Source organism: Pogona vitticeps, chromosome 4, assembly GCF_051106095.1.
Source record: "Pogona vitticeps strain Pit_001003342236 chromosome 4, PviZW2.1, whole genome shotgun sequence".
In the NCBI taxonomy this organism is placed as follows: domain Eukaryota; kingdom Metazoa; phylum Chordata; class Lepidosauria; order Squamata; family Agamidae; genus Pogona; species Pogona vitticeps.
The window spans coordinates 35,655,212-35,682,700 of record NC_135786.1 but is presented as its reverse complement, the minus strand read 5'-3'; the positions used below and the strand labels follow the sequence as shown (position 1 = coordinate 35,682,700).

Sequence of the window (27,489 nt, the reverse complement as noted above, 5' to 3'; positions counted from 1 at the left end):
CTAAGGCACGGGGCTTAGGAAAAGGAAGGGAAAAGCAGTGGTCAAAGGGCTGCACAATCACAGAGCCCGCAAACAGTTGCAGAGGCAGCAGGAGATGAAAATTGAGGCAAAGAAGGAGCCGGGCTTGGCCGACTCTTGCTGCTGCCCATTGACTGCTGCTGCCACCGCCCAATCACAAGGAGACGATAGCTGGAGAGGGCGATCCAGCAGCGGCAGTCAATGGGCAGCAGCGAGAGCCTCCGAGCCCGGCTGCTTCTTTGCCTCCGCCTCCTGCTGCTGCCTTCCGTGTATAAAACGACCCTCAATATTTCCTCTTAATTATTTTAGGAAAAAGTGTTGTTTTATACACGGAAAAACATGGTAGTATATTAGCCAAAGTTAAGTAAAGTATAAGAGCAAAAATTAAGAGAGAGCCAAGAAACTCATTATTCCACTTAAATAAGTCTGATGAAATTTTAAAAAATGTTTTAGAGTCCACTTAAAAGTCATCATCGTTAGTGCTAGTCCTAAGTTCTTTCAGGAGAGAATTCCTCAATGGGGCTTGTCATATTGTAGAACTTGTCTTTGATAAGCTTTAGGTGACAGCAGCAGGGCAGGGCAGGGTCTTCTTTTGCAAAATAAAGCATGTTGGCACCAACGAGAAACTGTCGCTGCAAGAGAAATGACCCACTGAAATACTGTCTGCATAGTTGTTGTTTAGTCGTCAGTTGTGTCCGACTCTTCATTACCCCATGGACCAGAGCACGCCAGGCCCTCCTGTCTTCCACTGCCTCCCGGAGTTTCGTCAAATTCATGTTGGTAGCTTCGGTGACACTGTCCAACCATCTCGTCCTCTGTTGTCCCCTTCTCCTCTTGCCTTCACACTTTCCTAACATCAGGGTCTTTTCCAGGGACTCTTCTCTTCTGATGAGATGGCCAAAGTATTGGAGCCTCAGCTTCAGGATCTGCCCTTCCAATGAACACTCAGGGTTGATTTCCTTCAAAATGGATAGGTTTGATCTCTTTGCTGTTCAGGGGATTCTCAAGAGTCTCCTCCAGCACCACAATGTTTGCATAGTAGCATAGAGGGAAACATGAAGAAGTAAGTAAATGGCAGGCAGAGATGGCTCATAGACTGAGCAAAGGGATGGACCTCACCCACAAATTCTTCCCCTGCTGTGTTAAGGTAAGGGCTTTGTTAGTGTTTTCTGTGTTTCTGGGCTGAGGCCACACTCTGCACATCAAATGGCCTTGCAATCTTGTAGTACAGTATTAGCTTGGTTTTAGAAAGGTGGATATACTGTCTAATGAAATTGTTCTAGGAAGTTGAGACACTTATCTTCCCCCACCCCCCAAAATTTACCCTTTTCTGGCTTTGATAAGGCATTATTTCTATAATTGGTCCTCCATCTCCCATTAGGATGGCAGTATTGAATCCCACATTATATATGTATGGCGAAAACATGACCTGCAAAAATTTCCCATCATGCTGTGCTCAGCTAACTTGCTGCTTGTCAGCCAGCTTTCTCTCTGCTGCTGTTGTGTTCTTGCTTGTGGTGTTTGTTATCACATGGCTTTTGCCTCTCCGCTAAAAAATTGCTGTGTGACAAGCAATACTTCATTTGCATCAAGAAAGGAAAAGAGACAGAACAGCTTTCTTTCTTTCTTTCTTTCTTTCTTTCTTTCTTTCTTTCTTTCTTTCTTTCTTTCTTTCTTTCTTTCTTTCTTTCTTTCTTTCTTTCTTTCTTTCTTTCTTTCTTTCTTTCTTTCTTTCTTTCTTTCTTTCTTTCTTTCTGTTATACTGTATATTGCCCAACAGTATGATATGCACTCCCTATAAGGTTAACAACCAACATATATAATACAGATAATGTAATATCAATTGCAAATATTGAGAAGCAGTAAACAGTCAATTAAAACCACATTACTTGCTGAATCTGACATAAGTACATAAATTTAAATTGCAGTTGGACATCAGATGGCACACATTAATAAAAGGCAGCATTTTAAAAAGTCCATTTTAATTAGCTTCTTAAAACTGGGAGGGAGGATGCCTGGTGAACCTCTGCTTGTAATTTATTCCAAAAATATGAGACCAGAATCTAAAACGTCTGGTCTCTGGTGGTAACTTTCTTGACTTCCTTAGATGTTGTGTTTTTTTACTATAAGAAATGTAAGGAACAGGTTGGATGGGTGGCTGTTTTGTTGGAAAAACATTTAAGCAGTTATCCTTTGCTCATGGGAGCAGCATCAGTTTAGACTGTCTGCCTAGATAAATACTGGGCTTGGTTAAAGGGTTCTTAGAAAAGTAGGAGGTACTGTTCTTTCAAGAGCTGTAATCTCCTGCAATGGGAGAATATTTTTATTAATTTATAATATATATGAGTTTCTCAGAATGGCTTACAAAAAAAGTAAAGTTATAATAAAGTTGTCTATGTATAGGGTCATTTCTTGTAGAATAGGGTTTGGGCCTTTTAGTGGTGTCTTCTTATTTTGTCCACTGATGGCCAGTGAGCCATATGGTGATGGTGGGAGACTCATCATTGTAGGGTAAAGCCATCATCATACAATGAATCCCCACCCCACTCAGACCTCAGGCTGCCGGTGCATTTACCAGTCCTGTGAAGAAATAATTTGGCCTTCAGGCTGAAAGGGTTTCTCCATGGTTTTGTTTAATCTGAAAGAGTCTTGACTTCTACTTGTTTGCCCTTGTTTCATCATAAGTATATACTAAATATACCATGTGGCTAATTCTTGGTTTTTGATGGTTTGCTTGTTCTGTTCAGGGTTTGTTAATGTATATAGAGTACTTTGTAGGCATATCTGCGGTACTTCACTGTTTAAAATTTGGCTTCACTTTCCAAGGCCCATGCCACAGATTTCTGTGCTTCTAAATCATGCATCAAACCTTTCTTTGCTTGTATAAATGATTTAAATTATGTGACATGTCTGTTTTATTTTTATGTTGCTCTTGTTGCTGCCAAATTAGAGATCAGATAAGTTCTGCTCAGAGCAAAGCTTTAAAAAATGGTTTGGAGTTTTTCCCCAACACCATTCTGTAAGGCAGATGCCCCCGTTGCCCCTGTTGGGCTCTTTGCCTTGTCTTCATAACCACGCTGGAAGACTTTGCAGGGGCCCTGGTGGGTGGGTGACCTGCGGATGTTGACAGAATACCAGAGAACCGGGGATGAAAAGGAGATGAGGAATAGCTGGTGGAAAGGAAGGATGCAGAAGGGATGGAGGAGGTGGAGTTTGGGAGTAAGATGTGAAGAGGAGGTTGGAGGGGGGGAGTTGTGGGCAGATGCCTGAGAAGAGCTGCCCCCTGGTCTTCTGTGTCTTGGATGAGGCAGTGGATGAGCCTTACCTGGCGGAAGGGGTGAGGGGGCAGCACATCCATCTTACATCCCACTTTAACTACTGGTGTCAGGGTGGATAAAAATCAGTGATTTAAATCAATCGACACGATTTAAATCAAAAATAGATTTTTTAAATTTAAATTGTCAAAACAATTCTGTTTTAAACAAATTAAATCATGCATGGACCAAGATGGCCCAGAAATATTTGCCTACTGGAACTAATCCCCACCCAGTGGATACAAAGGTGATGCTGCTAACAAGTGCCTGTGCCAACCTGCTCAAGGACTGAAGGACGCATCCCTTTACATACAAAGATCAGGAACTGTGTGGGATTACTGGCCGTCTCTGAAGAACACTAGCTTACTGATACTAGTGACAGCAATCCGGCCCCACTGATGAGAAGTAGATGGATAGGGACCTATGATCGCAACTTGGCCCCAGCCAGGAGTGACAGGTGAATATGGGCTAGTGAGCAGAATTGAGCCCTGGTGGGTTGGGAGAACTGATGGACTGGGAAAGAGTGTCAGAAACCATTGCCGATAATAAGAGAGCAATGTCAGGGCTGCAACAACAACCTGGGGCTCTCTGTCTACTGACTGGGGAACCTGCCTGCCATCATAAAAACTGTTCCAAGGCATCCTGCTTCAACTTGGTATATGGAGCCCATGTTGGAGGAGTTATTTTGAGTGCCCCTCCGTAAGGGGTGGTGGAGTGCACAGATTTGTTTGTTTATTCAGATCTTGTCTTTAGATGGTTCTTCCTGTTTGAGGTTGTACTTCTACATCACCTGAAAACCCCTGATTTTGTCTAGTTTTGGAAACTGCTGAGTCAGTATTAGATGGGAGTAGAGATGTAAAATTTCTGAAAAAATCCATTTTTTTCCAGAAAACCGTTTTCCCCTGGAAAAAATGAAAATTTTTGAGAATTTTACATTTCTAGAGTGAACTTAAATGCATAAAGTCTCATAAGTTCTTCATTAAGGTCTTCATGTTACATAGTTTGAATACCATGTTAGTTTTCCAGAAAAAAACCCCAAAATCTGGCTTTGGAAAAAGAAAAGAGGGGGAACTGTCCCCCCTTATCCGTTTTCACCCCACCCCATGCCTTCCCATCTTTAGATGGGAAATTCCCAAGGAGTTTTAGGGGTCTTCGGGATACCTAGGAAAGGATCTGGTCTGAAACACCAGAAAATGGCTGCAGGTTGGATTTGACTGTACTCAGCTAGTGGCCCAGTTTAGTATAAAGTGGCTTCCTCTGTTCCAGTAATGTCTTAATAACAGACATCATTTCTATGCCAGCTGTATATCTATTCTGACTATTTCTCTCCTGTTTATGTCTTTCCTTTTCATTTCCAGGATATTATTATGAGAATGACAAAGTCCCGTCTTTAGAGTGTACAGCTTCTTTCCACCTTCTGGAGTGAACAGTTTTTTCATCTGCTTCATCCTTTTTTTTTTAAAAAAAGGCAATGTATTGCACCTTGAACAGGTATGTGCATTTTCTATTCATAGATTGTCTCTTTCATAGGAGCATCTTTTCACATCTCAACAAAGTATACATTTTCTAAGGGAGAAGAAGTATTCTTTAGAAGAGCTTATGTTTTATTTGGATATCTCAGAACATATCTCAGAAACATTTCTCTTTTTTGGACTACATCTTCCGGAGAACTACAATCTGCATGGCCAGTAACATTTCCAATCTCTAAAATGTAGCTCTGAGGCTAAATATTTGCTGTTTTGAGATCTACATTACCTACTTACGGGCTCTGGTCCTCTAATGCATGCACACTTAGTAAGCATGTGCACTTCAGTCTATGCCTGTAATGAATGCGTGTGTGTGTTTTGTGTTTAGTCGTTTAGTCGTGTCCGACTCTTCGTGACCCCATGGACCAGAGCACGCCAGGCCCTCCTGTCTTCTACTGCCTCCCGGAGTTGTGTCAGGTTCATGTTGGTTGCTTCGCAGACACTGTCCAGCCATCTCATCCTCGGTCGTCCCCTTCTCCTCTTGCCGTCACACTTTCCCAACATCAGGGTCTTTTCCAGGGAGTCTTTTCTTCTCATTAGATGGCCAAAGTACTGGAGCCTCAGCTTCAGGATCTGTCCTTCCAGTGAGCACTCAGGGTTGATTTCCTTTAGAACTGATAGGTTTGTTCTCCTTGCAGTCCAGGGGATTCTCAAGAGCCTCCTCCAGCACCACAATTCAAAGGCATCAATTCTTCGGCGGTCTGCTTTCTTTATGGTCCAGCTCTCACTTCCATACATCACGACAGGAAAAACCATAGCTTTGACTATTCGGACTTTTGTTGGCAAGGTGATGTCTCTGCTTTTCAAGATGCTGTCCAGATTTGTCATCGCTTTCCTCCCAAGAAGAAGGCGCCTTTTAATTTCAGGGCTGCTGTCTCCATCTGCAGTGATCATGGAGCCCAGGAAGATAAAATTTGACACTGCCTCCATATCTTCCCCTTCTATTTCCCAGGAGGTGATGGGACCAGTGGCCATGATCTTAGTTTTTTTGATGTTGAGTTTCAGACCGTTTTTTGCACTCTCCTCTTTCACTCTCATTACAAGGTTCTTTAATTCCTCCTCACTTTCTGCCATCAGAGTGGTATCATCTGCATATCGGAGGTTGTTGATATTTCTTCCGGCAATCTTAATTCCGGCTTGGGTTTCTTCCAGTCCAGCCTTCCGCATGATGTATTCTGCATATAAGTTAAATAAGCTGGGGGACAATATACAGCCTTGCCGTACTCCTTTCCCAATTTTGAACCACTCAGTTGTTCCATGACCAGTTCTAACTGTTGCTTCCTGTCCCACATATAGGTTTCTCAGGAGACAGATAAAGTGGTCAGGCACTCCCATTTCTTTAAGAACTTGCCATAGTTTGCTGTGGTCCACACAGTCAAAGGCTTTCGCATAGTCAATGAAGCAGAAGTAGATATTTTTCTGCAACTCTCTGGCTTTCTCCATAATCCAGCGCAAGTTAGCAATTTGGTCTCGAGTTCCTCTGCCTCTTCGGAATCCAGCTTGTACTTCTGGGAGTTCTCGGTCCACATACTGCTGAAGCCTACCTTGGAGGATTTTGAGCATAACCTTGCTAGCGTGTGAAATGAGTGCAATTGTACGGTAGTTGGAGCATTCTTTGGCACTGCCTTTCTTTGGGATTGGGATGTAGACTGATCTTTTCCAATCCTCTGGCCACTGTTGAGTTTTCCAAACTTGCTGGCATATTGAATGTAGCACCTTAACAGCATCATCTTTCAAGATTTTAAATAGTTCAACTGGAATGCCATCACCTCCACTGGCCTTGTTGTTAGCCAGGCTTTCTAAGGCCCACTTGACTTCGCTCTCCAGGATGTCTGGCTCAAGGTCAGCAACTACATTGTCTGGGTTGTCCGGGATATCCACATCTTTCTGATATAATTCCTCCGTGTATTCTTGCCACCTCTTCTTGACGTCTTCTGCTTCTGTTAGGTCCCTCCCATTTTTGTCTTTTATCATGTTCATCTTTGCGCAAAATGTTCCTCTAATATGTCCAATTTTCCTGAACAGATCTCTGGTCTTTCCTTTTCTGTTATCTTCCTCTATTTCTTTGCATTGTTCATTTAAGAAGGCCCTCTTGTCTCTCCTTGCTATTCTTTGGAAGTCTGCATTCAAGTTTCTGTAACTTTCCCTATCTCCCTTGCATTTTGCTTCCCTTCTCCTCTCTGCTATTTCTAAGGCCTCGTTGGACAGCCACTTTGCTTTCTTGCATTTCCTTTTCTTTGGGATGGTTTTCGTTGCTGCCTCCTGGACAATGTTACGAGCCTCTATCCAAAGTTCTTCAGGCACTCTGTCCACCAAATCTAGTTCCTTAAATCTGTTCTTTACTTCCACTGTGTATTCATAAGGGATTTGGTTTAGATTATACCTGAGTGGCCCAGTGGTTTTTCCTAATCTCTTCAGTCTAAGCTTGAATTTTGCTATGAGAAGCTGATGATCAGAACCGCAGTCAGCTCCAGGTCTTGTTTTTGCTGACTGTATAGAGCTTCTCCATCTTTGGCTGCAGAGAATATAATCAATCTGATTTCGATATTGCCCATCTGGTGATTTCCATGTATAGAGTCGCCTCTTGTGTTGTTGGAAAAGAGTGTTTGTGATGACCAGTAATGAATGCATGGTACATATATTTCCTGTCTTCGTGCTTTATATTTTTAAATTTTTACTTAAACAAAGTTATGCCCCTAAAATGTGTAATGTATGAAGAAATCCGAAGAGGTTCTGCTTGGCTTTGGGACTCAAGGAAGTCATTTGAGGCAGCTTCAAGCTGAATGAACTCCTGGTCAGCATACCCTGTTTTGGTTTGGTTGATTGATGATAGCAGAACTGCTGAACTAGTGTATATGTTTTGGAGTGTGTTGCTTTTGTAGGGGTTTGCTTGTCTTCATTTTTCAGAACATAAAAGTAATTGTGAATTTATGACAATTAAAACATTTCATTACCACATTAATACCTTAGTTGAATTCCTTATTTGTTGTACTTCTCTTTGAAAGAAATTAGATCATTTAAAACTGGCAAAGGTTTTTACTATGGGTGTTCATATGCACATGGGACACTTATGCTTTTTTTGGGCTGTTTAGTAGTAGTTGCCTATTGCTATGTTCCTATTTATGTGTGGTAGGTACATTGCTGGGTACCTATCTGTGAATGGTTCCTGGGAAGAAAAAAATGGTTGTATTGTACATACCACAGTGCATTTAGTTAGGAAGAGGTGTTAAACAAATGAAGGCTTATTGCCACTGCATGCAGATGAACCAAGGAACTACTTATAGCACCTGAAAATGTGACGTTCCAACAGTGTAGTTACAAACTACTAAAATCCAGTTTTCTGTGATTTCCTTATGAAATCTCTTGCTTTTCAACCATATTATCTCTTTATTATTATTATTATTATTAAGCTTTATTTTTACAGTGGCCAGAATCCTATTTGCTTAAGTTATGCCACACAACTCCAGTGGTTTCATCAGCTGCCAAGTTCCAGGGTTCCTGAAGGCTTTCTGGGACAAAAGGGATCCCTAGGAATTGTATGGCATAATTTACACAAACAGGTTTGGTTTAGTAGACTGACAACAGCAGAACTGTTGAATGAGTAGGTATATTCTTAAGTCTCAATAATTGAGTGTAATTATTTTATTTTGAATCTGAATTTTAAAAATATATATAATTTTAAAAAATATACCAAGCATAAGTATACCCAACAGTAAATGTATATTGCTCTTTACTGTAAAGTGAAAATGAGCTTAACTTAGATTTTGCTTAAAAATGGTCAGTAGTGTTTATTTTTCATTCAAGATACCACTAAATGTGTGTTTCTTCAATGGCTTGGGAGCATATGAAGTTGTAATACAGTTGAAGGTGTGCAGTGCTTGGGTGGCAAATTACTGATATGGTCTGAGTGCTGATATGTTCTAAAATGAAGATCAAATATATTTACTTCCAGTGGTACAGGATATGTACTGATCTTGCTTTCTTTTTGTGTTTCATTGATTATAACAGTTGTCAGTAATGTGTATTTTCTGGCTTGTGAAAATGGATTTTACTGGTCAGATTGGGGGAAAATTAAAAATGGGTATGCCATACCTATTTACTGTTCTTTAAATGTATATACTGTATATATCCCAGTTCTCTACTAAAGAAATCTTTAAGGTGGCTTAAGCTTACAGCTGCATTTACACACAATCACTTCTAGTTTGAGAGCAAGCTGATCAGTTGAGAACAGCTTTCATAAGGCTTCTAGTTACCTGACTCTTCTAAGGGTAAAGTATTGGTAGTGCTTTCACCTCATGTGGATTGGAGCTCTTCTTTCTCCATACTCAAAATCCTGTTGCCAGTCACATGCCTAGGGAAACGATTTGCTTCTTGGACTGTGACCTGCATTTCCATGCAGAAGAACTAGTGAGGGTGCACTGGGCAAAGGTTGGGAAGAACATACGTGCTAGAAATCTTGCAAATATGGCCAGGAGTGCTTTAAACTGAACTCTGCTATGGGTAATGGTATTCCAGAGGACATGGAAACTAGCGCAGGGGACAAGAGTGTACCCTAAATAGGAGGGTATCAGCTCTGCACATAAAGGATGTGTACAACTGTGAGAAGATCTGTGAATTGAAGCAGGAACATTATTGGAGAACATTTGGCTAAAAATCGAAAGAGAAAGAAGCAACAATGGCATTAGTGAGGGGGTTTGCTCCTGACTTTCTAATCAAACTGAAGTTTTGAATGATGACCTCCTACCTAGATCATTCAGACATTCACAGAGGATACATATATTAATAATGGGAGACTTCAGCTGTCTTGATATCTGCCTAGTCAAACATCAATATGAATTAATTCCTCATTTGCCTTGCTGATAACGTTATCTTCCAGAAAGTTGAAGAAGACACAGAGAGGGAATTACTGCTCAGGATAGGATCCGAATTAGCATGGCCTGTTTAATGAGTTGGATATAGTAGGAACTTTGAGTAGTAGCAGCCAATGCTATCTTGCGATTTGTTATATTGATTAAAGAGAAAGAGTTGAGAAAAATTTAGCAAGCACTCTGAACTTCAGGAAAGCTTATCTCAGTAAGCTTAAGGAAATATTGGTTCATGTCCATGGTCTGAAATGTTTTTAAAAAGGGGCGAGTCCAAATGATTTGGAATTCCTTAATCTATAAATACCAAAGGCATAATTATAAGCAATTCGTGTGAGAAAGAAAAGTGGGAGACATCTAAGGAACCTGTGAGTTGATTTCAGATAAGCCAATATTCATATGGAAGGAGGGTTAAGTCACTAAGGAAGAGTAGAAACAGGTAGCCAATACTTTTAGAGGGAGGTTAGGAAGAGGAAGGCTAAAGCTCAAAATGAGCTCATACTCGCAAGAGAGGTTTAAAAAACAGTGTAGGATGGTAGTGAGGATGGTTTGTTTTCACTTGTGATCTAAGAAAGAGCAAGAACAAAGAAATGGTAGGTTCACTACATAGAGAAGAAGGAGAAATGCAGCCAGTCACCAGGGAGAAGGCAGAACAGCCAAATACGGTACTTCCTTTGCTCTGTCTTTTTGCAAAATTAAAACAGTGCTTGATCTAGTACAGTTAGACTAAAGGAGGAAAGCAGGAGTCTGCTCCATGACAGGGAAAGAAGTGGTATGGAAACATGTAGCTACTTTAAATGAATTCTGGTCTCCTGGACCAAGGGTCTAAAAGAACTTGCAGATACAGTCATATCATTAAACAGTTTGTCTTGTGAGGAGTTAGAAAAGAATATTATAATTTCTGTGACTGAGCATGGGTTTCTCAGAAGCAACCCATAGCTAGATTAATCTTATCACTTTTTTTAAATATAAGAGTCACAAGCTTGGTAGATGAAATAGGAATGCTGTTGATGTAATGTATTCTCATTTCAGTAACGCTTTTGATAAGGTCCCTTATTGATATTCTAGTGGTCAGGCTGGTAAAATGTGGTTTAGATTATGCTATTATTAGATGGATTTGTAATTGATTGATGGGCCATACTCAAATAATGTTGTTCAGCATCTGTATAGTTGACTTGGATAACTGTGTGCTCATCAGATTTGCAGATGAGGACAAACTTGGAGAGCTAGCTAATACATCAGAAGGTAGAATCAGTATTCAGGATGATGTTAACAGAGTGAAGAACTGGACAAAAGCTTACAAAATGAGTCTCAACCAGGAAAACTACAGTATATAGGAAAAACAAGGTGCATAGATATAGAATGGGTGACGGCTAGCTTAGCAATAGTGCATGTCAAAAAAGTATCTAGATAGACATAAATCAACATGGGGCAGCAAAAAAGAATGCAGTAAGAAGCCAGCATCAACAGAAATACAGCATATAAATGAAGAGACCCTCAAATAATGTGTCCAGTTCTGGGCATCACAGTTTAAAAAGGATATCAACAAGCTGGAATATGTCCAGAGGATGGTGACCAGAATCAGGAAACCAAGCCCTATTAGTCTGGAGAAGAGTTGTCAGATGGAGCAAGCTTATTTTCTGTAGCTTCAGAGAACAGAATTCAAAGTAATGGATTCAACTTAAAGACGGTTTTACCTAAACATTTGTGTTGTGAACCACCCAAAGAGTGTTCGCACTATCGGGCAGTATACAAAATTGAAATAATAAACAGACAGACAAACAAACCTTAGAAATAATGTCTTAGCCGTACGAACTGTTTGGACTGTCTTGGAGGATGATGAGTTATTTTTCACTGGAGTTTTTAAAGCAGAGATTGGATGGCAGCTTGTTAGAAATGGTATAGCTGTGGATTTTCTGCCTTGGCTTGGACTCAGTGATCCTCAGGATCTCTTCCAGTTCTACAGTTCTATGATTCTGTGAGTCTATCCTAAATATATTGATTTTGGTTACCAGATAATACCAGGGAGCGCCAGTAGGACGATCAATGAATTCTGTGTGAATTCTGTCTGAGCAGCTGCTGCCAATCCAAAGTGATAGTACTGGGTTAGATGAATCAGTAGTCACATTATAAGGCAGCGTGCTATGTTCCTGTTTGGTTCCTTTCGTATGATTTACTGTAGTCCCTAGACAGTTTATTCAGTATTGCCCATTTAGATTCTGATACCAAATATGGGTACTGTATTTAATATTGATCTCCTGCAGAAAACAACAGACTTCCGTGATACATAAAATAGGGCTCAGAGCCCGAGTGTCCATTAACCCAGTGGTCCCCAACCTTGGGCCTCCAGATGTTCTTGGACTTCAGCTCCCAGAAATCCTGGCCAGCAGAGGGGGTGGTGAATGCTTCTGGGAGTTGTAGTCCAAGAACATATTGAGGCCCAAGGTTGGGGACCACTGCATTAACCCTAATCAGTATAGCATTGATATGGTGAGTACTGGTGGAAGTTGTACTGTAATCCGAGTGGAAGTTGATTTTGGAGGGCCACATGTTCCGTGTCCCTTTCTTAAAGACTAAGAAATGGGTTGAAAACTGAAGCCACCATAAATTTGTTAATTTTTAAGATGCCAAAGGACTCTTGTTATTTGGATGCAATACACCTTTTTTTTTAAAATAACATTTTAAGGATGGACATTTTATTAAAAAAAACTTTCAATGCACCTTCAGTATTTGAATATTTACCTTGACCTGTTTCTTTTGTGTACTGCAGAATAAATACATATCCTAAAATTGATGATAATGAAAATACAGAAGAAAGAAAAGCAGGTTAGTAACCCTCTTCTTTTGCAGTAAATTGTGCCGTGTACAGTTAATGAGCTTCTTAAGGCTAATTCCATTATCTCTGGTTTGATTTATGGTGGTTGGATTATGTGAATAGGAACAAGGATGTTTGTTCCTGTGAGGAGAGAGTTGTATTGATAGGTTGCTTAAATCCAATCCCCTGTAGTGCCTACTAAATATTCAGTGAAGTTATCAAAGATAAGCAAGCACTGATGTGTAAATTCATGATCATGTGGAAGGAGTTATCTGGTAGTTGAGTCATGGCAACTGGACTTCTTTCTTATTAGGTTGAAGCATTTTGTTACTCATCCAAGTAGCTTCTCCAATCTGAGCAGAGTTGGTAGGAGACCCCTGATGCATCTGTACAGAATTTTCTATCTGAGAATGTAGTAGTGGCAGTTAGTATTAAATAGGAATTATACAAATAAAGGAAGACAAGGCTCTCATTGACTGTTGGTCAAGATGGTTTTATATATCTCCAGCAATGGTGCATTGTACCTCTGAATTGGGTTGCAAGGAAATAGGGTTGGAAAGCTGCTGTTGCACTCATGCCCTAGCTGTGGCCTTCCCATAGGCATCTGATTGTCCACTGTGGAAACATTAAATGGGTCCGCTTCAGTAAAGCTGTTCTTTTGCTTTTGAGGTGTTTTTTTTAGCACTGAAGAATTCGTATTGGTGTCCTTGATGCATTCTTCTATGTGTATTCTGTAAGTGGGACACCAAAATTTATGTTTTACCTTGGAAGTTTGGTTATATTTTATGTCTTAACATCAGATGCCATTAGAATCTGAGGTAAAACTTCATTTACATCCTTCTCTGATAAATAATTTCCAGTGCAGCTCTTTCAAGTAGATATTTGAGCAGAATTATGAACTATACTATCTTTTTTAGGATCTTAAAGTGTGGTTCCTTAAAGAAGAAATGACAAATACCAGAAGAACTGCCATTAATGTGTTACATGAACAGGAACAGTGTTTAATTGTATTTCCTGTCTGCAACAGTCAAACATGTCTTTCTAGTCTATGTATTTCCTTCCAAAAATGATGTTATTTTGACTATTCAGGATCTGATGTGAGAAATATTTTTATGAATTTCAAGTGTTGAAGAGATGAATTAATACTAGACAGAGAAGTCCTTGTCTGCCCTTCATCAGAGTCTCCCTAAATGTTTTTGCTACCCCCACTTCTAGCGAGTACAGAACAAGAAAATTCCGGTTCCACTGGTTTTTCTTCAGTTGTTGATTAACCTGAAAACTTTAGGTTTGAAGGAGGATAGGAGAACAGGCAAACATTTAGGATAGCAGAAGTGGTTACTGTGTTGGGGTTTAGAATCTCCAGTTTGCCCAGGAATAAATGGAATTATAATGGGAGCCTGAATCCAGTATGGATTTCAGAAGCAAAATAGACTAAAATAATATGCAGGGTTCAGAAGATTTATGTTTGTCCCTCTCCCTCCTTTTGTATGGTCCTGACAGTCCCTACAGAGGCTTCCCTCTATAAAGAATATATGGAGTTAGTGTCATATGCTCTGCACTCTTGTGAATTGCAGAGAATTCTTGCAACTTGCAAAGGTGCAGTGGGTGCCTTTCAGATGTGGGAAGAAATGGCAACTGATGGTTTGAACTCTCATAATTCAGCTGTGTGTGTGTGTTTCCCACAGAATTATGGGGCTGGGAGTTCTTTTTTCCTGAAAGTCCCAACCCTGTTGTGGTTGTTTATTTTATTCTTATTTTAATATGATTTTAAAACATGCAACTAAAAACATAGTAAGTTTAAATATTATTATATATTTAATTGCATTTAATTTATCTATATGGGTCAATCATTTCTCTACCAATCTTCAGTAATATTGCTAGAGCAATTTAGAAATAGTTTTAAGTCTTGTGCAAGCAAGCTAGATCTTTTGTGTCCCCCTCATGAGAAATTAGGTGAGATAATTTTTTAGTGGAGTTGTCTTCTCAGCACATTTGTTGGCTACCAGTATTGATGTCGTTCAGGCATCAAATCACACTAGATATCTGAAGGCCTAGGGTTAAAAAAAACTGGGAATAAAACTTTCCCCCTGTTTCTTTCCTATGGCAAAAGTTCGGTTTTTCCAATTAAAAAAAGCTTGGTTTCCAACTTTTCCAATAGCAAAAAAATGATTTTTCTCTTTGTTCACCAACTTCAGTGAGCAGTGGGGAAAAAAACTTCCAATTTCTTTCTTTTGGAATATGCAAACTGCATAGAGTGGCCTTAGTAGTTAGATGGGCGGTATGAAAATTTAATAATTAAGTAATCAAGCAAGCAAGTGAAATGCTTTTTATAGCAAAACATTATTCAGAAAAATTGAAGATTTGTGTGCAAAATCATCTGAAGAATTAGAAAACAATAATTCTGCTACATACAGTAAGTACAGTGGTGCCTCGTATAACGAGTGCACCGTTGAATGAATCCGCATTGCGATGCGGATTTCCCCATCGCTAATGCGAGGGCACGCTCGCATTACGATGGGGGAACAGCTGTTCTGCGGCTCCAAGATGGCCGCCGGAACAAAAAAATGGCCGCTGGTACACCCAAGATGGCTGCCAGAACACAAAAAATGGGCACCGGTACACCCAAAACGGCCGCCGGTACACTCAAAATGGCCGCCGGTACACCCAAGATGGCTGCCGGAACAAGGGAAAACATCGGAGAACGGTGAGTTTTGGGCCCATTTGGAATGCATTGGGGTTTTTGATCCGTTTTACGATGTTTTCCCATAGCAAAGGTTAATCCAGAACGGATTAACCTCGCTATGCGGGGCACCACTGTATATAAATCCAAGACACCAATTTGTATCTGCTAGTTGCTGACATCTTTAAGAGAGGAGAATGGAGGAGGGCTTCATTGCTTGTGGATTCCTACTGGCCTTCTGGCAATACTTGTCCTCATTTGGTGGGCAGTCACAGCAGAAACAGGATTGATTTTGTGCAAATAATTTTGTCCATAATTATTTTTTTGTTACAAAATGTGTAATTTTGCTGTTTTTCATGTAGTATAAACTAAGATATATTTTCTTTGGTACAGAGCATATGTATAATTTTGCTTATATAAAATTAAGTCTTTTGTATTTCAAAGTTTCATAAATATGCCAAATAATACAATTTTGTATGACAACTAGGTTACAAATGAAGCATTTAAATTGCTATAGTGGTAAAGTCAGTTTATGTAACATGCTTCATGTAATTTAGTTTTCCCCTACAGTTCTGGGTCATCCCGCCCCCCGAAATTTAGCATGTTTAGTTGAGGCATTTTTATTTTCTAAGAATCTTAACTAAATGACTGTAGTCTTGCCGTTTTTTAAACTTAATTTTCTTTAATTAAAGTTGCACTCTGTACCATTATTGTTTTTTTAAAGCACATTTTAGTGGTTTAATGGGTCAGGTATTTAGGTAACAGTTGACCAAAATCCTGTTAGGAATGTATACATATGGGAAATTACATAGGTTCCAGTGGCAAATAGCTTTACAAGATGTTTGTTGTAAGTTGGCCATATGAGAAGGAGGCCAAGGCTCCTGTGCCTTTAATAGTTGTGAGGATGCAGAAGGTTCAGCAGGTGCAGTGGGCATGATGAGCAGTAGCTTCTAAATTTCTTCTACGCAGCAACTGAAGGTACAGGAACCCTATTCTCCGGTTGATGTGGCCACCCTAACTGGTTGTGTTCCTGTATGCACACCCGGGAATGCAACCAGCACCTTGCTAATGAGTGATAATTTGCCACCACAACTAACATAATTTCACTTAAGTGTAAACCACCAGTAGGATTCTGGCAAGCACAGACCACAATAGAAGAATGTAAATATTAATAAAATGTCTTATCATTCTTTAAGCAGTGAGGATTGTTCTGATGTGGCCTGTGTTGATGGTAGTTTGGTTTGTGAAATAACACTGAGCTTTCTGAAGTGTCTGAAAAGTGTGTGTAATGCAGCCCATTGATTTTGGCCCTTTTAACTCTGTTCTAGAAAAGTTGAATGGTGTTTACGGTGTCTGATACACAAGGTCTGCTCATGAGTGATGAGGATAGGCACTTGCTTGTCTATTGCCATCATTAAATGTTGTTATGAAACAGTAGTCTCAACCAGTCCTTGTCTCTCAGTCTCTTTTACTCTGGAGATGTGTGACAAATAATTCAAAAAGCTGTTTGTGTTAGTTATATTTCATTGACGAAACTTTGTCCCCTTGATTTTGAAGGGCTGCTTAGTAAATTATTCGCTCTAAACCCATCTGGTTGTTTTGTTTTCTGCTTTTTCCTAATGGATATCTTTATTTTCTATTCTGCATCTTTTCCCTTTCCTTTTTGTTTTATGTTTCATGTGGCTAGTAAAATAGTGAACATGGCCTTTTCCTGGTTTGCTTTAAAAATGGTCAGGGGCAAAGCTTCTGGTTTGCACACTTCTCCTCCCTTTCCTCCCTTCTGCCAAATTGCTTTGCCATTGTTTATTTTTTGTACTCCCCAAATTTCTGCTCTGTATATCCTATAAATTTGTTACATTCATTAGTTTAAAAGCAAGTCAACTTTTAAATCAAACATTATTAAGCTGGCTTGAATATTTAACCAGAGTTTGCAGTAGAACATGATCTATGGTTTATATCACTTAACAAATATATATTGCTTTTTATTTTTAATTTAACATAGAAGTATCAAATAAACAATTAACAAAAATAGACTAAACAGAGTGCTCCCCCCCAACAGGACCAATTGGGAGTTGCAACCATTTACCTCCCTGGAGCCCTGTTTCCCTTCCAAAGTTGTAATGACTCTTGCAAGGAGGTTTGTCCATTCCCCTTTATTAATGCAGAAACGGTCACCTCTCCCCACATATCTGCAATCTTAGCACCCCCTTCTTAACTTTAATATTACATCTTAACTTATTATTAATAGCTATACCCTGAACTTCCCTATATGAATTATTAGTGACTTGTCCACTAAATGGGCAGGGTACCAGTTTAAACAAACAAATCAATAAAATATTTTCCAGTTTCTAGCTATAATTGGTCTCACCTCTGTTGAGAAACTGGACATAAGTTCTTTAGTTATCCAATTACATTCTTCCTTTTCAAATATTGATAAATGCTATTTTAGTACATATGGTTAAGTTTATATTTCATTTATTTCCTTAAAAACCAATTGCCAAAATTTTGATATAGTCTTGCATTCCCATCACGTATGAAAATAAGTACCTGCTTTTTGGCATAATCCCTAGCAGATCTCAGAATAATTAGAATTTATTTGATTTAGCTTCACTGGAGAGTTAAATACCATCTCTAAATTAAATTATACATTTTTCCTTTATCCTTACTGATGGAGATCTCAATATTCTAATATTCCATGGTTTTCCAAACACTGCCACTTATTTTCTCCCCCAGATCATATTCCCATAATGGTTTAAGTAAATTCCCCTGATATTCTGCTTCCAATAATATTGCTTGTGTAGTCCATTTAAAAAGATAAGAGAACCAAAAGAGGGAGGAACCGGAAAGGGGGGGGGGCGGGACTGAGAATCAAATGCAGTAGTAGGTCCTTCATGGGTGATTGGTTGTAGGTGTGTAGCTGAAGGGTTCATCATGGGTGGTGGCTTCATTATATTTTGGTGTGCTCTTTTGAAACATTTTCAGAACCTGCTTAGGGAGCATTCTGGTATCTGAAAAGGCACAAGCAAACAGCTAAAAAAAGTAGGTCATGTTTTTGAGGCCTACTAACCCTGACAACTTGCCTTTAAAGTGCTGCTCTCTCGCTGTTTTCACAGCAGCTTCTGATGGAAGGAGATACAATTTTCCCTGCTTCATCCTGTGTGGGGGTACTTGAATTTCCACCAGTTTTCTCTAAGTTATATGATGCCAGAACTGGAAACAGTTTCAGGAAGCTTTGCTACACAGAGAAGCTGGGATTCTGGTGGATGCTTCAATTTTTTTTGCGCTCCACAAACAGTTCTATGTGGAGGAAGGAGTGTGTCTTTTGCCTTTGTTGTTAAGATAGCATTCAGTTTGTAAACTTACAAATTGACCCTTTAGTGATGGGCCACTGCTTTAAAGGTAAAGGTAAAGGTTCCCCTTGACAATTTTTGTCCAGTCGTGTTCGACTCTAGGGGGCGGTGCTCATCCCCGTTTCCAAGCCATAGAGCCAGCGTTTTGTCCGAAGACAAACTTCCGTGGTCACATGGCCAGTGCGACTTACACACAGAACGCTGTTACCTTCCCACCGAGGTGGTCCCTATTTATCTACTTGCATTTGCATGCTTTCGAACCGCTAGGTTGGCGGGAGCTGGGACAAGCGACGGGCGCTCACTCCGTCGCGTGGATTCGATCTTACAACTGCTTGGTCTTCTCACCCTGCAGCACAGGCTTCCGAGGTTTAACCCGCAGCGCCACCACGTCCCTGGGCCACTGCTTTAATAGGGATAAATAGCTTGATTACAGATTATGGATAAAGACACAAAGGGAGCCGTGTGGTCCTTACGCAATACAAATGTAGGAGATGGTGATGCCTTTATTAGACCACTAAAAATAATAAACAGTCAATATGAGTTTTTGTGGAATAAAATCTACCTCATCAGGCATGCACCAGCATCTTGTGGGCAATGCAGAAGACTTATAAAGGAATGTCTCCAAAATTAATGGCAGAAGTCTGCCAGTATGCTGCTTAAGGTGAGTTTAAAGCTGGTTGCAGCCCAGCTTTGTGGGTGTGGTTTAATGCATTACCCGTGGTAACATGTGGTTGGAGTTTTTCACCCAGCTGTTCAGATAGAGGTGGCTGAATGCTCTGTATGTACCTCTTTCTCCCCACACACATTGACTGTTTTTGAAAGACAAGTTTCCTGTTTGGGGGGGCAAGGGAGGGAAGGCCACACATAGAGGAAGCAATCTCCATTAGAATTCTGGGATAAGGTTTTGTTTAATCACTTTGTTGTTAAAGGTTATGCACATTGCGTTTCAGTATAAACAGGGGAAAGTGTTAAGTTCTGCATTTAGGTATGAAGAATCAGAAGCACAAGTATAAGACGAGTGACAAATGGATAGGCAATAGTACATGTGAAAAGGATCTAGGGGTCTTATTAGACCTCAAGTTGAACCTGGGTCAACAGTATGATGCAGCAGCAAAAAAAAATCAAATGCAATAGTAGGTTGCATGGACAGAACTATAGTGTCCAGATCAAGGGAAGTAATTGTATGCTGCTTTGGTCAGACCTCACCTGGAATACTGTGGTGGTTTCTGGTTATTGATAAGAGTGATATTGACACGCTGGAACGTGAACAGAGGAGGGCAGCTAGGATGGTAAAAGATCTGCAAATCAGGCCCAATAGGGAGGGAGCTGGGTATGTTTAGCCTGGAGAAGGAAAGGAAAATTGAGGTGATACTGTAACTTTCAAATATTGGAAGGTCTGTTGAGGGAAGATGGAAGAGGCTTGTGCTGTAAATCTGTTCTTCAAATAGGAACTGACTTATAGCAACCCTAATATGGTAGAGCTGGGGAATCAAACCCAGGTCTCCTGAGTCCTAGTCCATTATTTTATCCACTGTGCCACACTGGTACCTAAATATTAGTGTTAAAGACTATCATGTTTATTTCAGGTTAACTCCAATAGGAAACTCAGTCTTTGCCACATTTTCTTCATTCAGGGTTCAGATTGCTAGGTTTAGGGTACAAGAATTCAACTATCCTATGTCTTTTTCCGGTATGGAGATGCATTAATTCATACTTGATTTAATTTTCTCAAACAAAACAACTGCTTATGTTTTACTTATGTTTTTATTCTGTTTGATCTCCAAGCAGTTCAAGGTAACATGCAGAGGATTCTTTTACCATTGCAATATTTGTATGAGATAGCTTTAATAGAGAGAGAATGATTTTTCTCATGACCACCCAGTGTGATTTCTTGATTGAGTCTTGGTTTCTTATACTGGCTTTGGTCAGTTAAGGATCTTGCATTGTGTAACAGGATTAGGAAGAAGAGTAATGGCATTTATTTGATGCATGATTGAATGGCCCTGGGTCTTTTCACTTGTATCACTGGGGCAGGATTGGGCTCTACAACATTTATCTTCCTGCCCTACAGCCTCCCCACTACTTCTTCCCCCTCACTGTGGTAGCATAGGAGCAGTCTCTAGAAGTTGAGTGCTTGTAGTACCTTGCATTGAGAAAGATACCCCTCAAATTGATGGGCTTTCATGAAGGGCAATGCTGGCCAGTCTCTTTCTGTGGTAGAGGCTACAATGGGAGGGTGGCCAACTCCCAGAGCGCCTACCAGTTGGAATGCCTCAGAACAAAGCTCTGCACCTGCTGCTCTCCTCTTGCACCATTTGTTTGTCTCAGTGGGACTTACTTGCTGAAAGGTGTGCTAGGGTTATGCCAGGGGTGAGCAATTAATTTCTATAGGGGGCAACATGAAAAATCTGAACTGTGTTCAGGGGCTGAACCAACTTTACTTAAAAATAAAATTAAACAGTGATGATTGTTTTATTTTAAACTTGTTAATCTTTACAAATATGAAAGTGTTTTTTGCGGTATGTTAAAGATAAGCAACTGATCAACTTTAGACAAAAAGCTATAAATGGTTTTGATGTTCAACTTGTTCAGTGAGAGAAATCCAGTCTTTCTTGGGCTTGAACAAGTGCTTGAACACCGGACTGGAGCGACGACCCCCGGGCCGGACAGGAGCAGCTTGCGAGCCATATGTGGCCCTTGGGCCGCACTTTGCCCAGGTCTGGGTTATGCTGTAAGAACGATTATCACTGTGGTTGAGTTATTTTATTGATTGATTGATTGATTGATTGATTGATTGATTGATTGATTGATTGATTGATTGCATTTATTTATTGCATTTATATACCGCCCATCTAGACATAGTCTACTCTGGGCAGCTCACAACATACAAGATAAAAACAATTTAACATATACACAGTTTTACATAAACAAAAACAAAGCGATATAAAATATAAATCGTAGATTTACGATTTTAACAATTAATTTAGAGCAAACATTCCCAAGATGGCATGAATCAAAAGAAAAGAAATAAGAAATAAGAGTCACTTAATTGACTGACATTATGCAGCAGAGTGGATTAAAGTTATGGGCATTCTGAAACGTTTCTTGATTGGGTAACAATAACGATGGCATTACTTGATTACTGGTAGATTTTAGCTGTGTTTGCATTTTTATGTTATGTCTTTTATAGCAAGCTCTACTTGTTTTCATCAAGAGAGCTGTATTTTGTCATTTGGCTATTTTTGATGAAATCTTATTTCAGGAACTAGTGGGAGTGATTTTTTAAAAAGAATGACAAGATGGAGCATAAGGTTTTACTGCCTGGCTGTGATGAAAACTATGATGATTTGTATTAGGTGCCAAAAGGGACATATCTTTTTTAGTTCTGAAACTGGCAGATGTGTTTGGCTGCAGTGAAATGCTCTCTAAGCTTCTCTGGCACACTGTTTTGTTCCAGGGAGAGAATTTTACAGTGATTCTCCTGGAAGAATACAACACACTGAAAATGGTACATTGAATGATTTTTCCACAAAAAGATCCATTTAAAAAAAGATTAGTGAGAATCCAGCTGGTGTCCTTGGGTTTCCCCATAAGAGACTGAGATGTGTAAACATCCAGTGTAGTGCACTGGTATGCACTTGGTCTCTCTTTGAAAATAGTTTCTACTACTTACTTCTGTTTCCTTTATGCATGGAAGCATGTGAGGAGCTTGTCTATAGCATCCTTTTAAAAATACTTGATGAACTGCAGATGTCCAGCCAGGTTCCATTGTGGCTGCTTATTCTGTTTGACAAGTTTAAAAGTACTAGACTCTTGCAGGGTGGATGATGTAGGTGGTGAAGGTTTTTATGTTGAGGGGTATATTTCACTGGGGTTTTATGTCATAGGCTCTATGGCGGCAGCTATGAATAAGGCTGAAATCTGCAGCGGATCAGTCTAGAACCAAATCCAGATCACCCCTTTCCTCTCCTTTCATGCTGTTTCTCAGCCCATCTTGTGGACTGTTGCAGAAGGGGCAGAGTGCTCTTGCAGGCTTCTAAACTGGCAATTTGCCAGAGCCTTTTCTGTGGTCAAGGGCTATCTGGTCATTCAGGCCATGAGCTGATGTGTGCTGTGGCCATTGATCACCCACCCCTGCTTTCCCCCCCTCTCTTTGGATCCTTATTTTTTTTTTAAATAAAGAATTAAAATTTGGTAATGCTATTTTTCATTTGTGTGGCATGCTATCATATAAAAATCAACAACTGACAATCAAAACATAATACAAACATTATCCCAGTCTTCTCTGTAATTTTTGCTACAAAAAATAAGATGCTTAGAATGTAGCATCTCTTTCTTGGATGCATATCTGAACATTGTGATAGGGTTTGTGTGTCAAAAGTTGAGAGCACTGCTGTCTAGAGGCTAGACTCCTGTTATGACCTCCAGCTCCTAGCAAGGTCATATGAGGTGGAATATTCACAGCTGAGCCACCACACTAAGATGCACCCAACCCTCTTCAGGAGCAATAGCTGCAGCAGCAGGAGAGAAAGGATAATTTCAGTGGTGATGGTAGCGGAAAAAACCTCTGGAGGGCATCCACTGGGCAGAAGTGGTAGCTGAAGATGATTCTGGTGGGAGATAATTTCGTTAGTACAGAAGGCCCCCCTTGTCCATGGGATCAGTATCTGCTGATTCACTTTTCCATGGTCTGAAAATATTAAAAATATATTTTTAAAAATCCTAGAAAAATATCTAAAGAAGGTACCAGAATAGACCACTAGAGGGAGCCAGAGACCAGGCTGTGTATCGTGTTTGCTGTTAAAATAGGATTTGCTATACAATAGTCCACTTTTTTTGCATCTGCAGGGTGGGGGCTTGGAACTGGTCCCTCATGGATATGGGGGCCCTACTGAAAGGAGCAATGGTAAGGAGCAGTGGTAAGCCACTTCTGAAGCTTTTTAGTGTGAAAACAGGAGGCAATGTTAAACCACTGCTGAACTTTTTTGCCTTAAAAGCCCAATGGTGAAACTCTCCAGAATGACATGAGATACTGCTGGGAGATAAGACTCCCAGGTCAGAAAACAGCTACCGGGGAAGAGCAGAGGACAAGAATGAATAACAGGACTTTGGGTGCTGAAAACTTCATGTAGCAAGCCCTATATATGGCATAGTCACTGGCTCTGTCTGGTGGCTAGTTCTAGCAATACACCTGTGAAATGCATGTACCGTATCTGTTTTTTAAAAATTGAATACAGGCAGCAGATAACTGAAACTGCAGGTATTGATCCTGCAGTCCTACTGTAGTGTAAGATTATTTTCTTTACACCACAGTATCAACCCTTGTACTTCCTCTCTGTAAGCAGACTCGTTGTTCTTATTTATGAGCCCCACCACTGTCGTATTGCCCACAAATTTAATAACACTGTTGGTGTTAAGCAGTGGGGTGGTATTAAAAGCAGAGATATAATCCACAACCTCGAGGCAAAATCCGGAGCCGGAGTCCCGTAGGCAGTTCGTGTCGTTCTGGCAACTCCTGCTACGTCGCTGGAACCAGTTGTATTGGCTCCTGCCTTTCCATTGGACTATTTCAGTGACGTGGAGAGGGGGGATTTGCTGCTTGGGTAACAGCCTATCCTCCATATTATTTTACCCAGGCTTTGTGCTCTGGAGAGGAAACTAGACAGGGGACAGATTGTATATGTCTTCAGTGTGGAAGGGATTGTCACTCTTGAATTGGTCTTCTCAGCCACACTAGACGCTGTTCCAAGACCTCCATATATAGAGCACAATACCATAGTCTCTCTAGACTGCAGGATGCCTACTACTACTGTAGATTATTTTGGCACAGAGAAGAACGCTAGATGACATTATGACAAAATTACCTCATTGTGTTCCATATCTGAAGCAAAGTCTGGTTGGTGTTTGGATTTGAGAGAGCACCAGGGAATACTAGGGGGAAAAACTGAACTGCTACCACTAGTCAGAGTTGACAGTACTGGGGTAGATGGATCAATAATCTAACTTAGTAGCTGAAATCCTGTAGAAGACAAAAGGGCACAACATTCCATCTTTCTTAGCCAGTAATTAACAAATCACCTGTGGGATTCTTGAAGGCCCACGTGCCCGCTGGCTTGGTGTATGCATGGCAATCCCAATAGGCACTTGCTTTTTGCCAGCTAGGAATGATCGAATGTTATGCCTTTTGCAAGTGTAACAAAGTAACAAGATCCAGGCCAGTATGTGTCAGCTTCCTGTATTAGTTATAGAAAAAGTAGGTACAGCCAAGATTAAAACTGTGGAATCATTGCAGAGGTACTGAATGAATATATCTATTAAAGCACTCTTTTGCCTTTGTCCAAATGCTAATGATGCAGTAGCTTCCATTCCAAGATGATGCAGGCTAGACAGACTGTCCATCTTTTTTAAGGTAAAGGTAAAGGTTCCCCTTGACAATTTTTGTCCAGTCGTGTTCGACTCTAGGGGGCGGTGCTCATCCCCGTTTCCAAGCCATGGAGCCAGCATTTTGTCTGAAGACAATCTTCCGTGGTCACATGGCCAGTGCGACTTAGACACGGAACGCTGTTGCCTTCCCACCGAGGTGGTCCCTATTAATCTACTTGCATTTGCATGCTTTCGAACTGCTAGGTTGGCGGGAACTGGGAAGCGCGACGGGCGCTTACTCCGTTGCGTGGATTCGAACTTACAGCTGAAGATCTACAGATCTTACAGCACAGAGGCTTCTGCAGTTTAACCTGCAGCGCCACCACGTCCCTTTCATCTTTTTTAGCTGTAGTAATTAATAGAGATGGAACTTTTGGAAGAAATAAATTCCCAGTCCCATCATTTGGCAGGAACTCCCCAGGCTGAATGATGGGACTAGGAACTGTCAAATGCCAGGAGGCAGAGCAGTCCTCTTACCTCCATGCTGTTCCTGTGTTATTTCTTTGCACCGTTGAAGATCATTCTGTTGCATCTTTGTGAATTGTGAGGATTCCCTGCGACTCACAAGGGTGCACTGGGGAAACTAGTCTCTATGGAGGCTGCCTTCATAATGACCCGTTTCCTCATGCACCCTTTGCAAGTTGTAGGGAGTCCTCATGACTCACAAAGGTGCAGCATGGTGGCATTCAGAGGTGAATGTCATGGAGATAAAAGGGCTGCTCTGCTTCCTGCCATTTTGATGGCCACAGTTCCATAATTCAGCCTAGGGGTTCCCACTGAATTATAGGAGTAAGAGTTGCTTCTCCTCCAGTCCTATCCTTTTAGTAATCAAGAAAGATTATTCAGCCTTCAATAGCTTGACACACTTTAATTGACATGTGTGATTATGTTTCTTTTGTTTCTTTGTTTTGTCTTTATAGCTGCCGAATTTTAAAGTGTTGAGTCATTCCCCAATGTCTGATGCCTCCATCACCTTCGAATGCAAGCCAGAGTCCCCTTTTGGTGATAGCACAGACCAGGAAGATTTGCATGACCTGGTGACAATCTCTGACTTGGCCAGCGACAGCCTGGCCCAAAAGGACCAGCATGATGTGGTACCTGTGGAAATACCCAATGAAATTATGCAGACCGTGGTGACCTCCCATAATGGGATGAAGGACGATGCAGGTGGGGGCACTGGGGTGAAGAAGAAACGGAAAAAAAAAGAGCTGGGGCTTCAGGAGCTGGATGGTGGAAAAGAGGCAAAACCAAAGAGAAAGAGAGAGCCTAAGGAACCAAAAGAACCCAAAAAGCCCAAGGAGCCTAAAAAGCCCAAGGAGCCCAAACAGGAGGGGGCCAAGAAACCCAGGAAGCCACGGGAGCCCAAAATCCCAAAGGAGCCTAAAGAGAAGAAGAGCAACTCAGAGGCTCCTCCAAAAGCCAAGCCCAAGAAGACCAGGTTGGTACTACTCAGTGCATATTGTGGCTACTTCTGGCTGGTTTGCTTTGCAGCAGTTTTTTTCCCCCCATTGCTTCGTTTCATCCTAAATGTGGTGCTATTTCTTTGTGAACATTTTTAGGGTGGTTTTATTTCCCTTTTACATGGAACACCGCTGACCCAAATGTGTCCCCCTATGGAGGCCTCCCTATGGAGGTTTCCACACAAATGCTGGGTGGAATGTTCCTGGAATCAAAGCAGCTATGCAAATAATGGTTTGAGATCTATTATTATATAAATGGGTCCCTTTCTTGCAACCTTTGGGAATCTTTCTCAGGCTTTTACTGAATGCACCCGCCCACCCCATATCATAAGAAGCCTGAAGGGAAGAAACTTGTTAGTGCTCTTGGTGGTTTGGCAGAAGGGTGCCAAGTCCAGAAATCAAAAACATTTTTGATTTGTGTTAGTTGCTTTATCCTCAGCCTTTGGACTTATTATATGGACTGGATGTTGAAAGTGTATTTGCATTTATTGTTTCAACCTAAACGTGTTTCTGTTGTGGTATCAAAGTTAATTTGTTTTTATTGAATGGAATTAAAATATTGCCTGCTTGGGTTCATCTAAAGGTTATTCAGCATGTCACAGCAGCGGTCTGACAGCAGGTTTCCTCACACTGGCTAGGTAGAAAAAGTCTATTCAGCTGCCCAGGCCCATATGGTAGCATTATTCATACCATTCCAACACTCCATGGGTTTACACCTCTGAAAAGCAGCTTTCTGCCTCTCTTGAGTACATAAGACGTTGTGCAGCTTTTCTTGTCTCTTGTGATGAATGTGACATACTGTGGTTTTATGAAACTGAAAAAGTGCATGACTGTGATAATACATTGAATTCAAACATGTTTTTTGGTGAGAACTTTCTGTGTAAAAATTCCTAAGTGTGAAACAGAAAAAACATTGGCAATCTTATCCAGCTTCCGGGGGAGACAGAAAAAAATGTGTAGCCTGCGTAATTAAATTGTAAACCTCCCAGAGAGTGCTTTAAGTGCTATGGGGTGGTATATAAGCAGCACACTTTGTTTTTT

At 40.6% G+C, this 27,489-nt stretch overlaps 1 protein-coding gene across 5 annotated transcripts in view; it reads left to right on the top strand.

The window, feature by feature from the left end:
• The window catches only part of CHD6 (chromodomain helicase DNA binding protein 6), a 159,353-nt gene that overhangs the window by 50,826 nt on the left and 81,038 nt on the right, over window positions 1–27,489 (top strand). For 4 of the 5 annotated variants that reach the window (XM_072997039.2, XM_072997037.2, XM_078393263.1 and 1 more), the window contains 3 exons: window positions 4,691–4,823; window positions 12,491–12,546; window positions 25,909–26,426. In XM_072997039.2, coding sequence (XP_072853140.2) covers window positions 12,514–12,546; window positions 25,909–26,426 — 551 coding nt within the window. In that variant the 5' untranslated portion in view covers window positions 4,691–4,823; window positions 12,491–12,513. The remainder of the gene's footprint in view (window positions 1–4,690; window positions 4,824–12,490; window positions 12,547–25,908; window positions 26,427–27,489) is intronic. The other variant, XM_072997041.2, reaches the window with a different exon arrangement.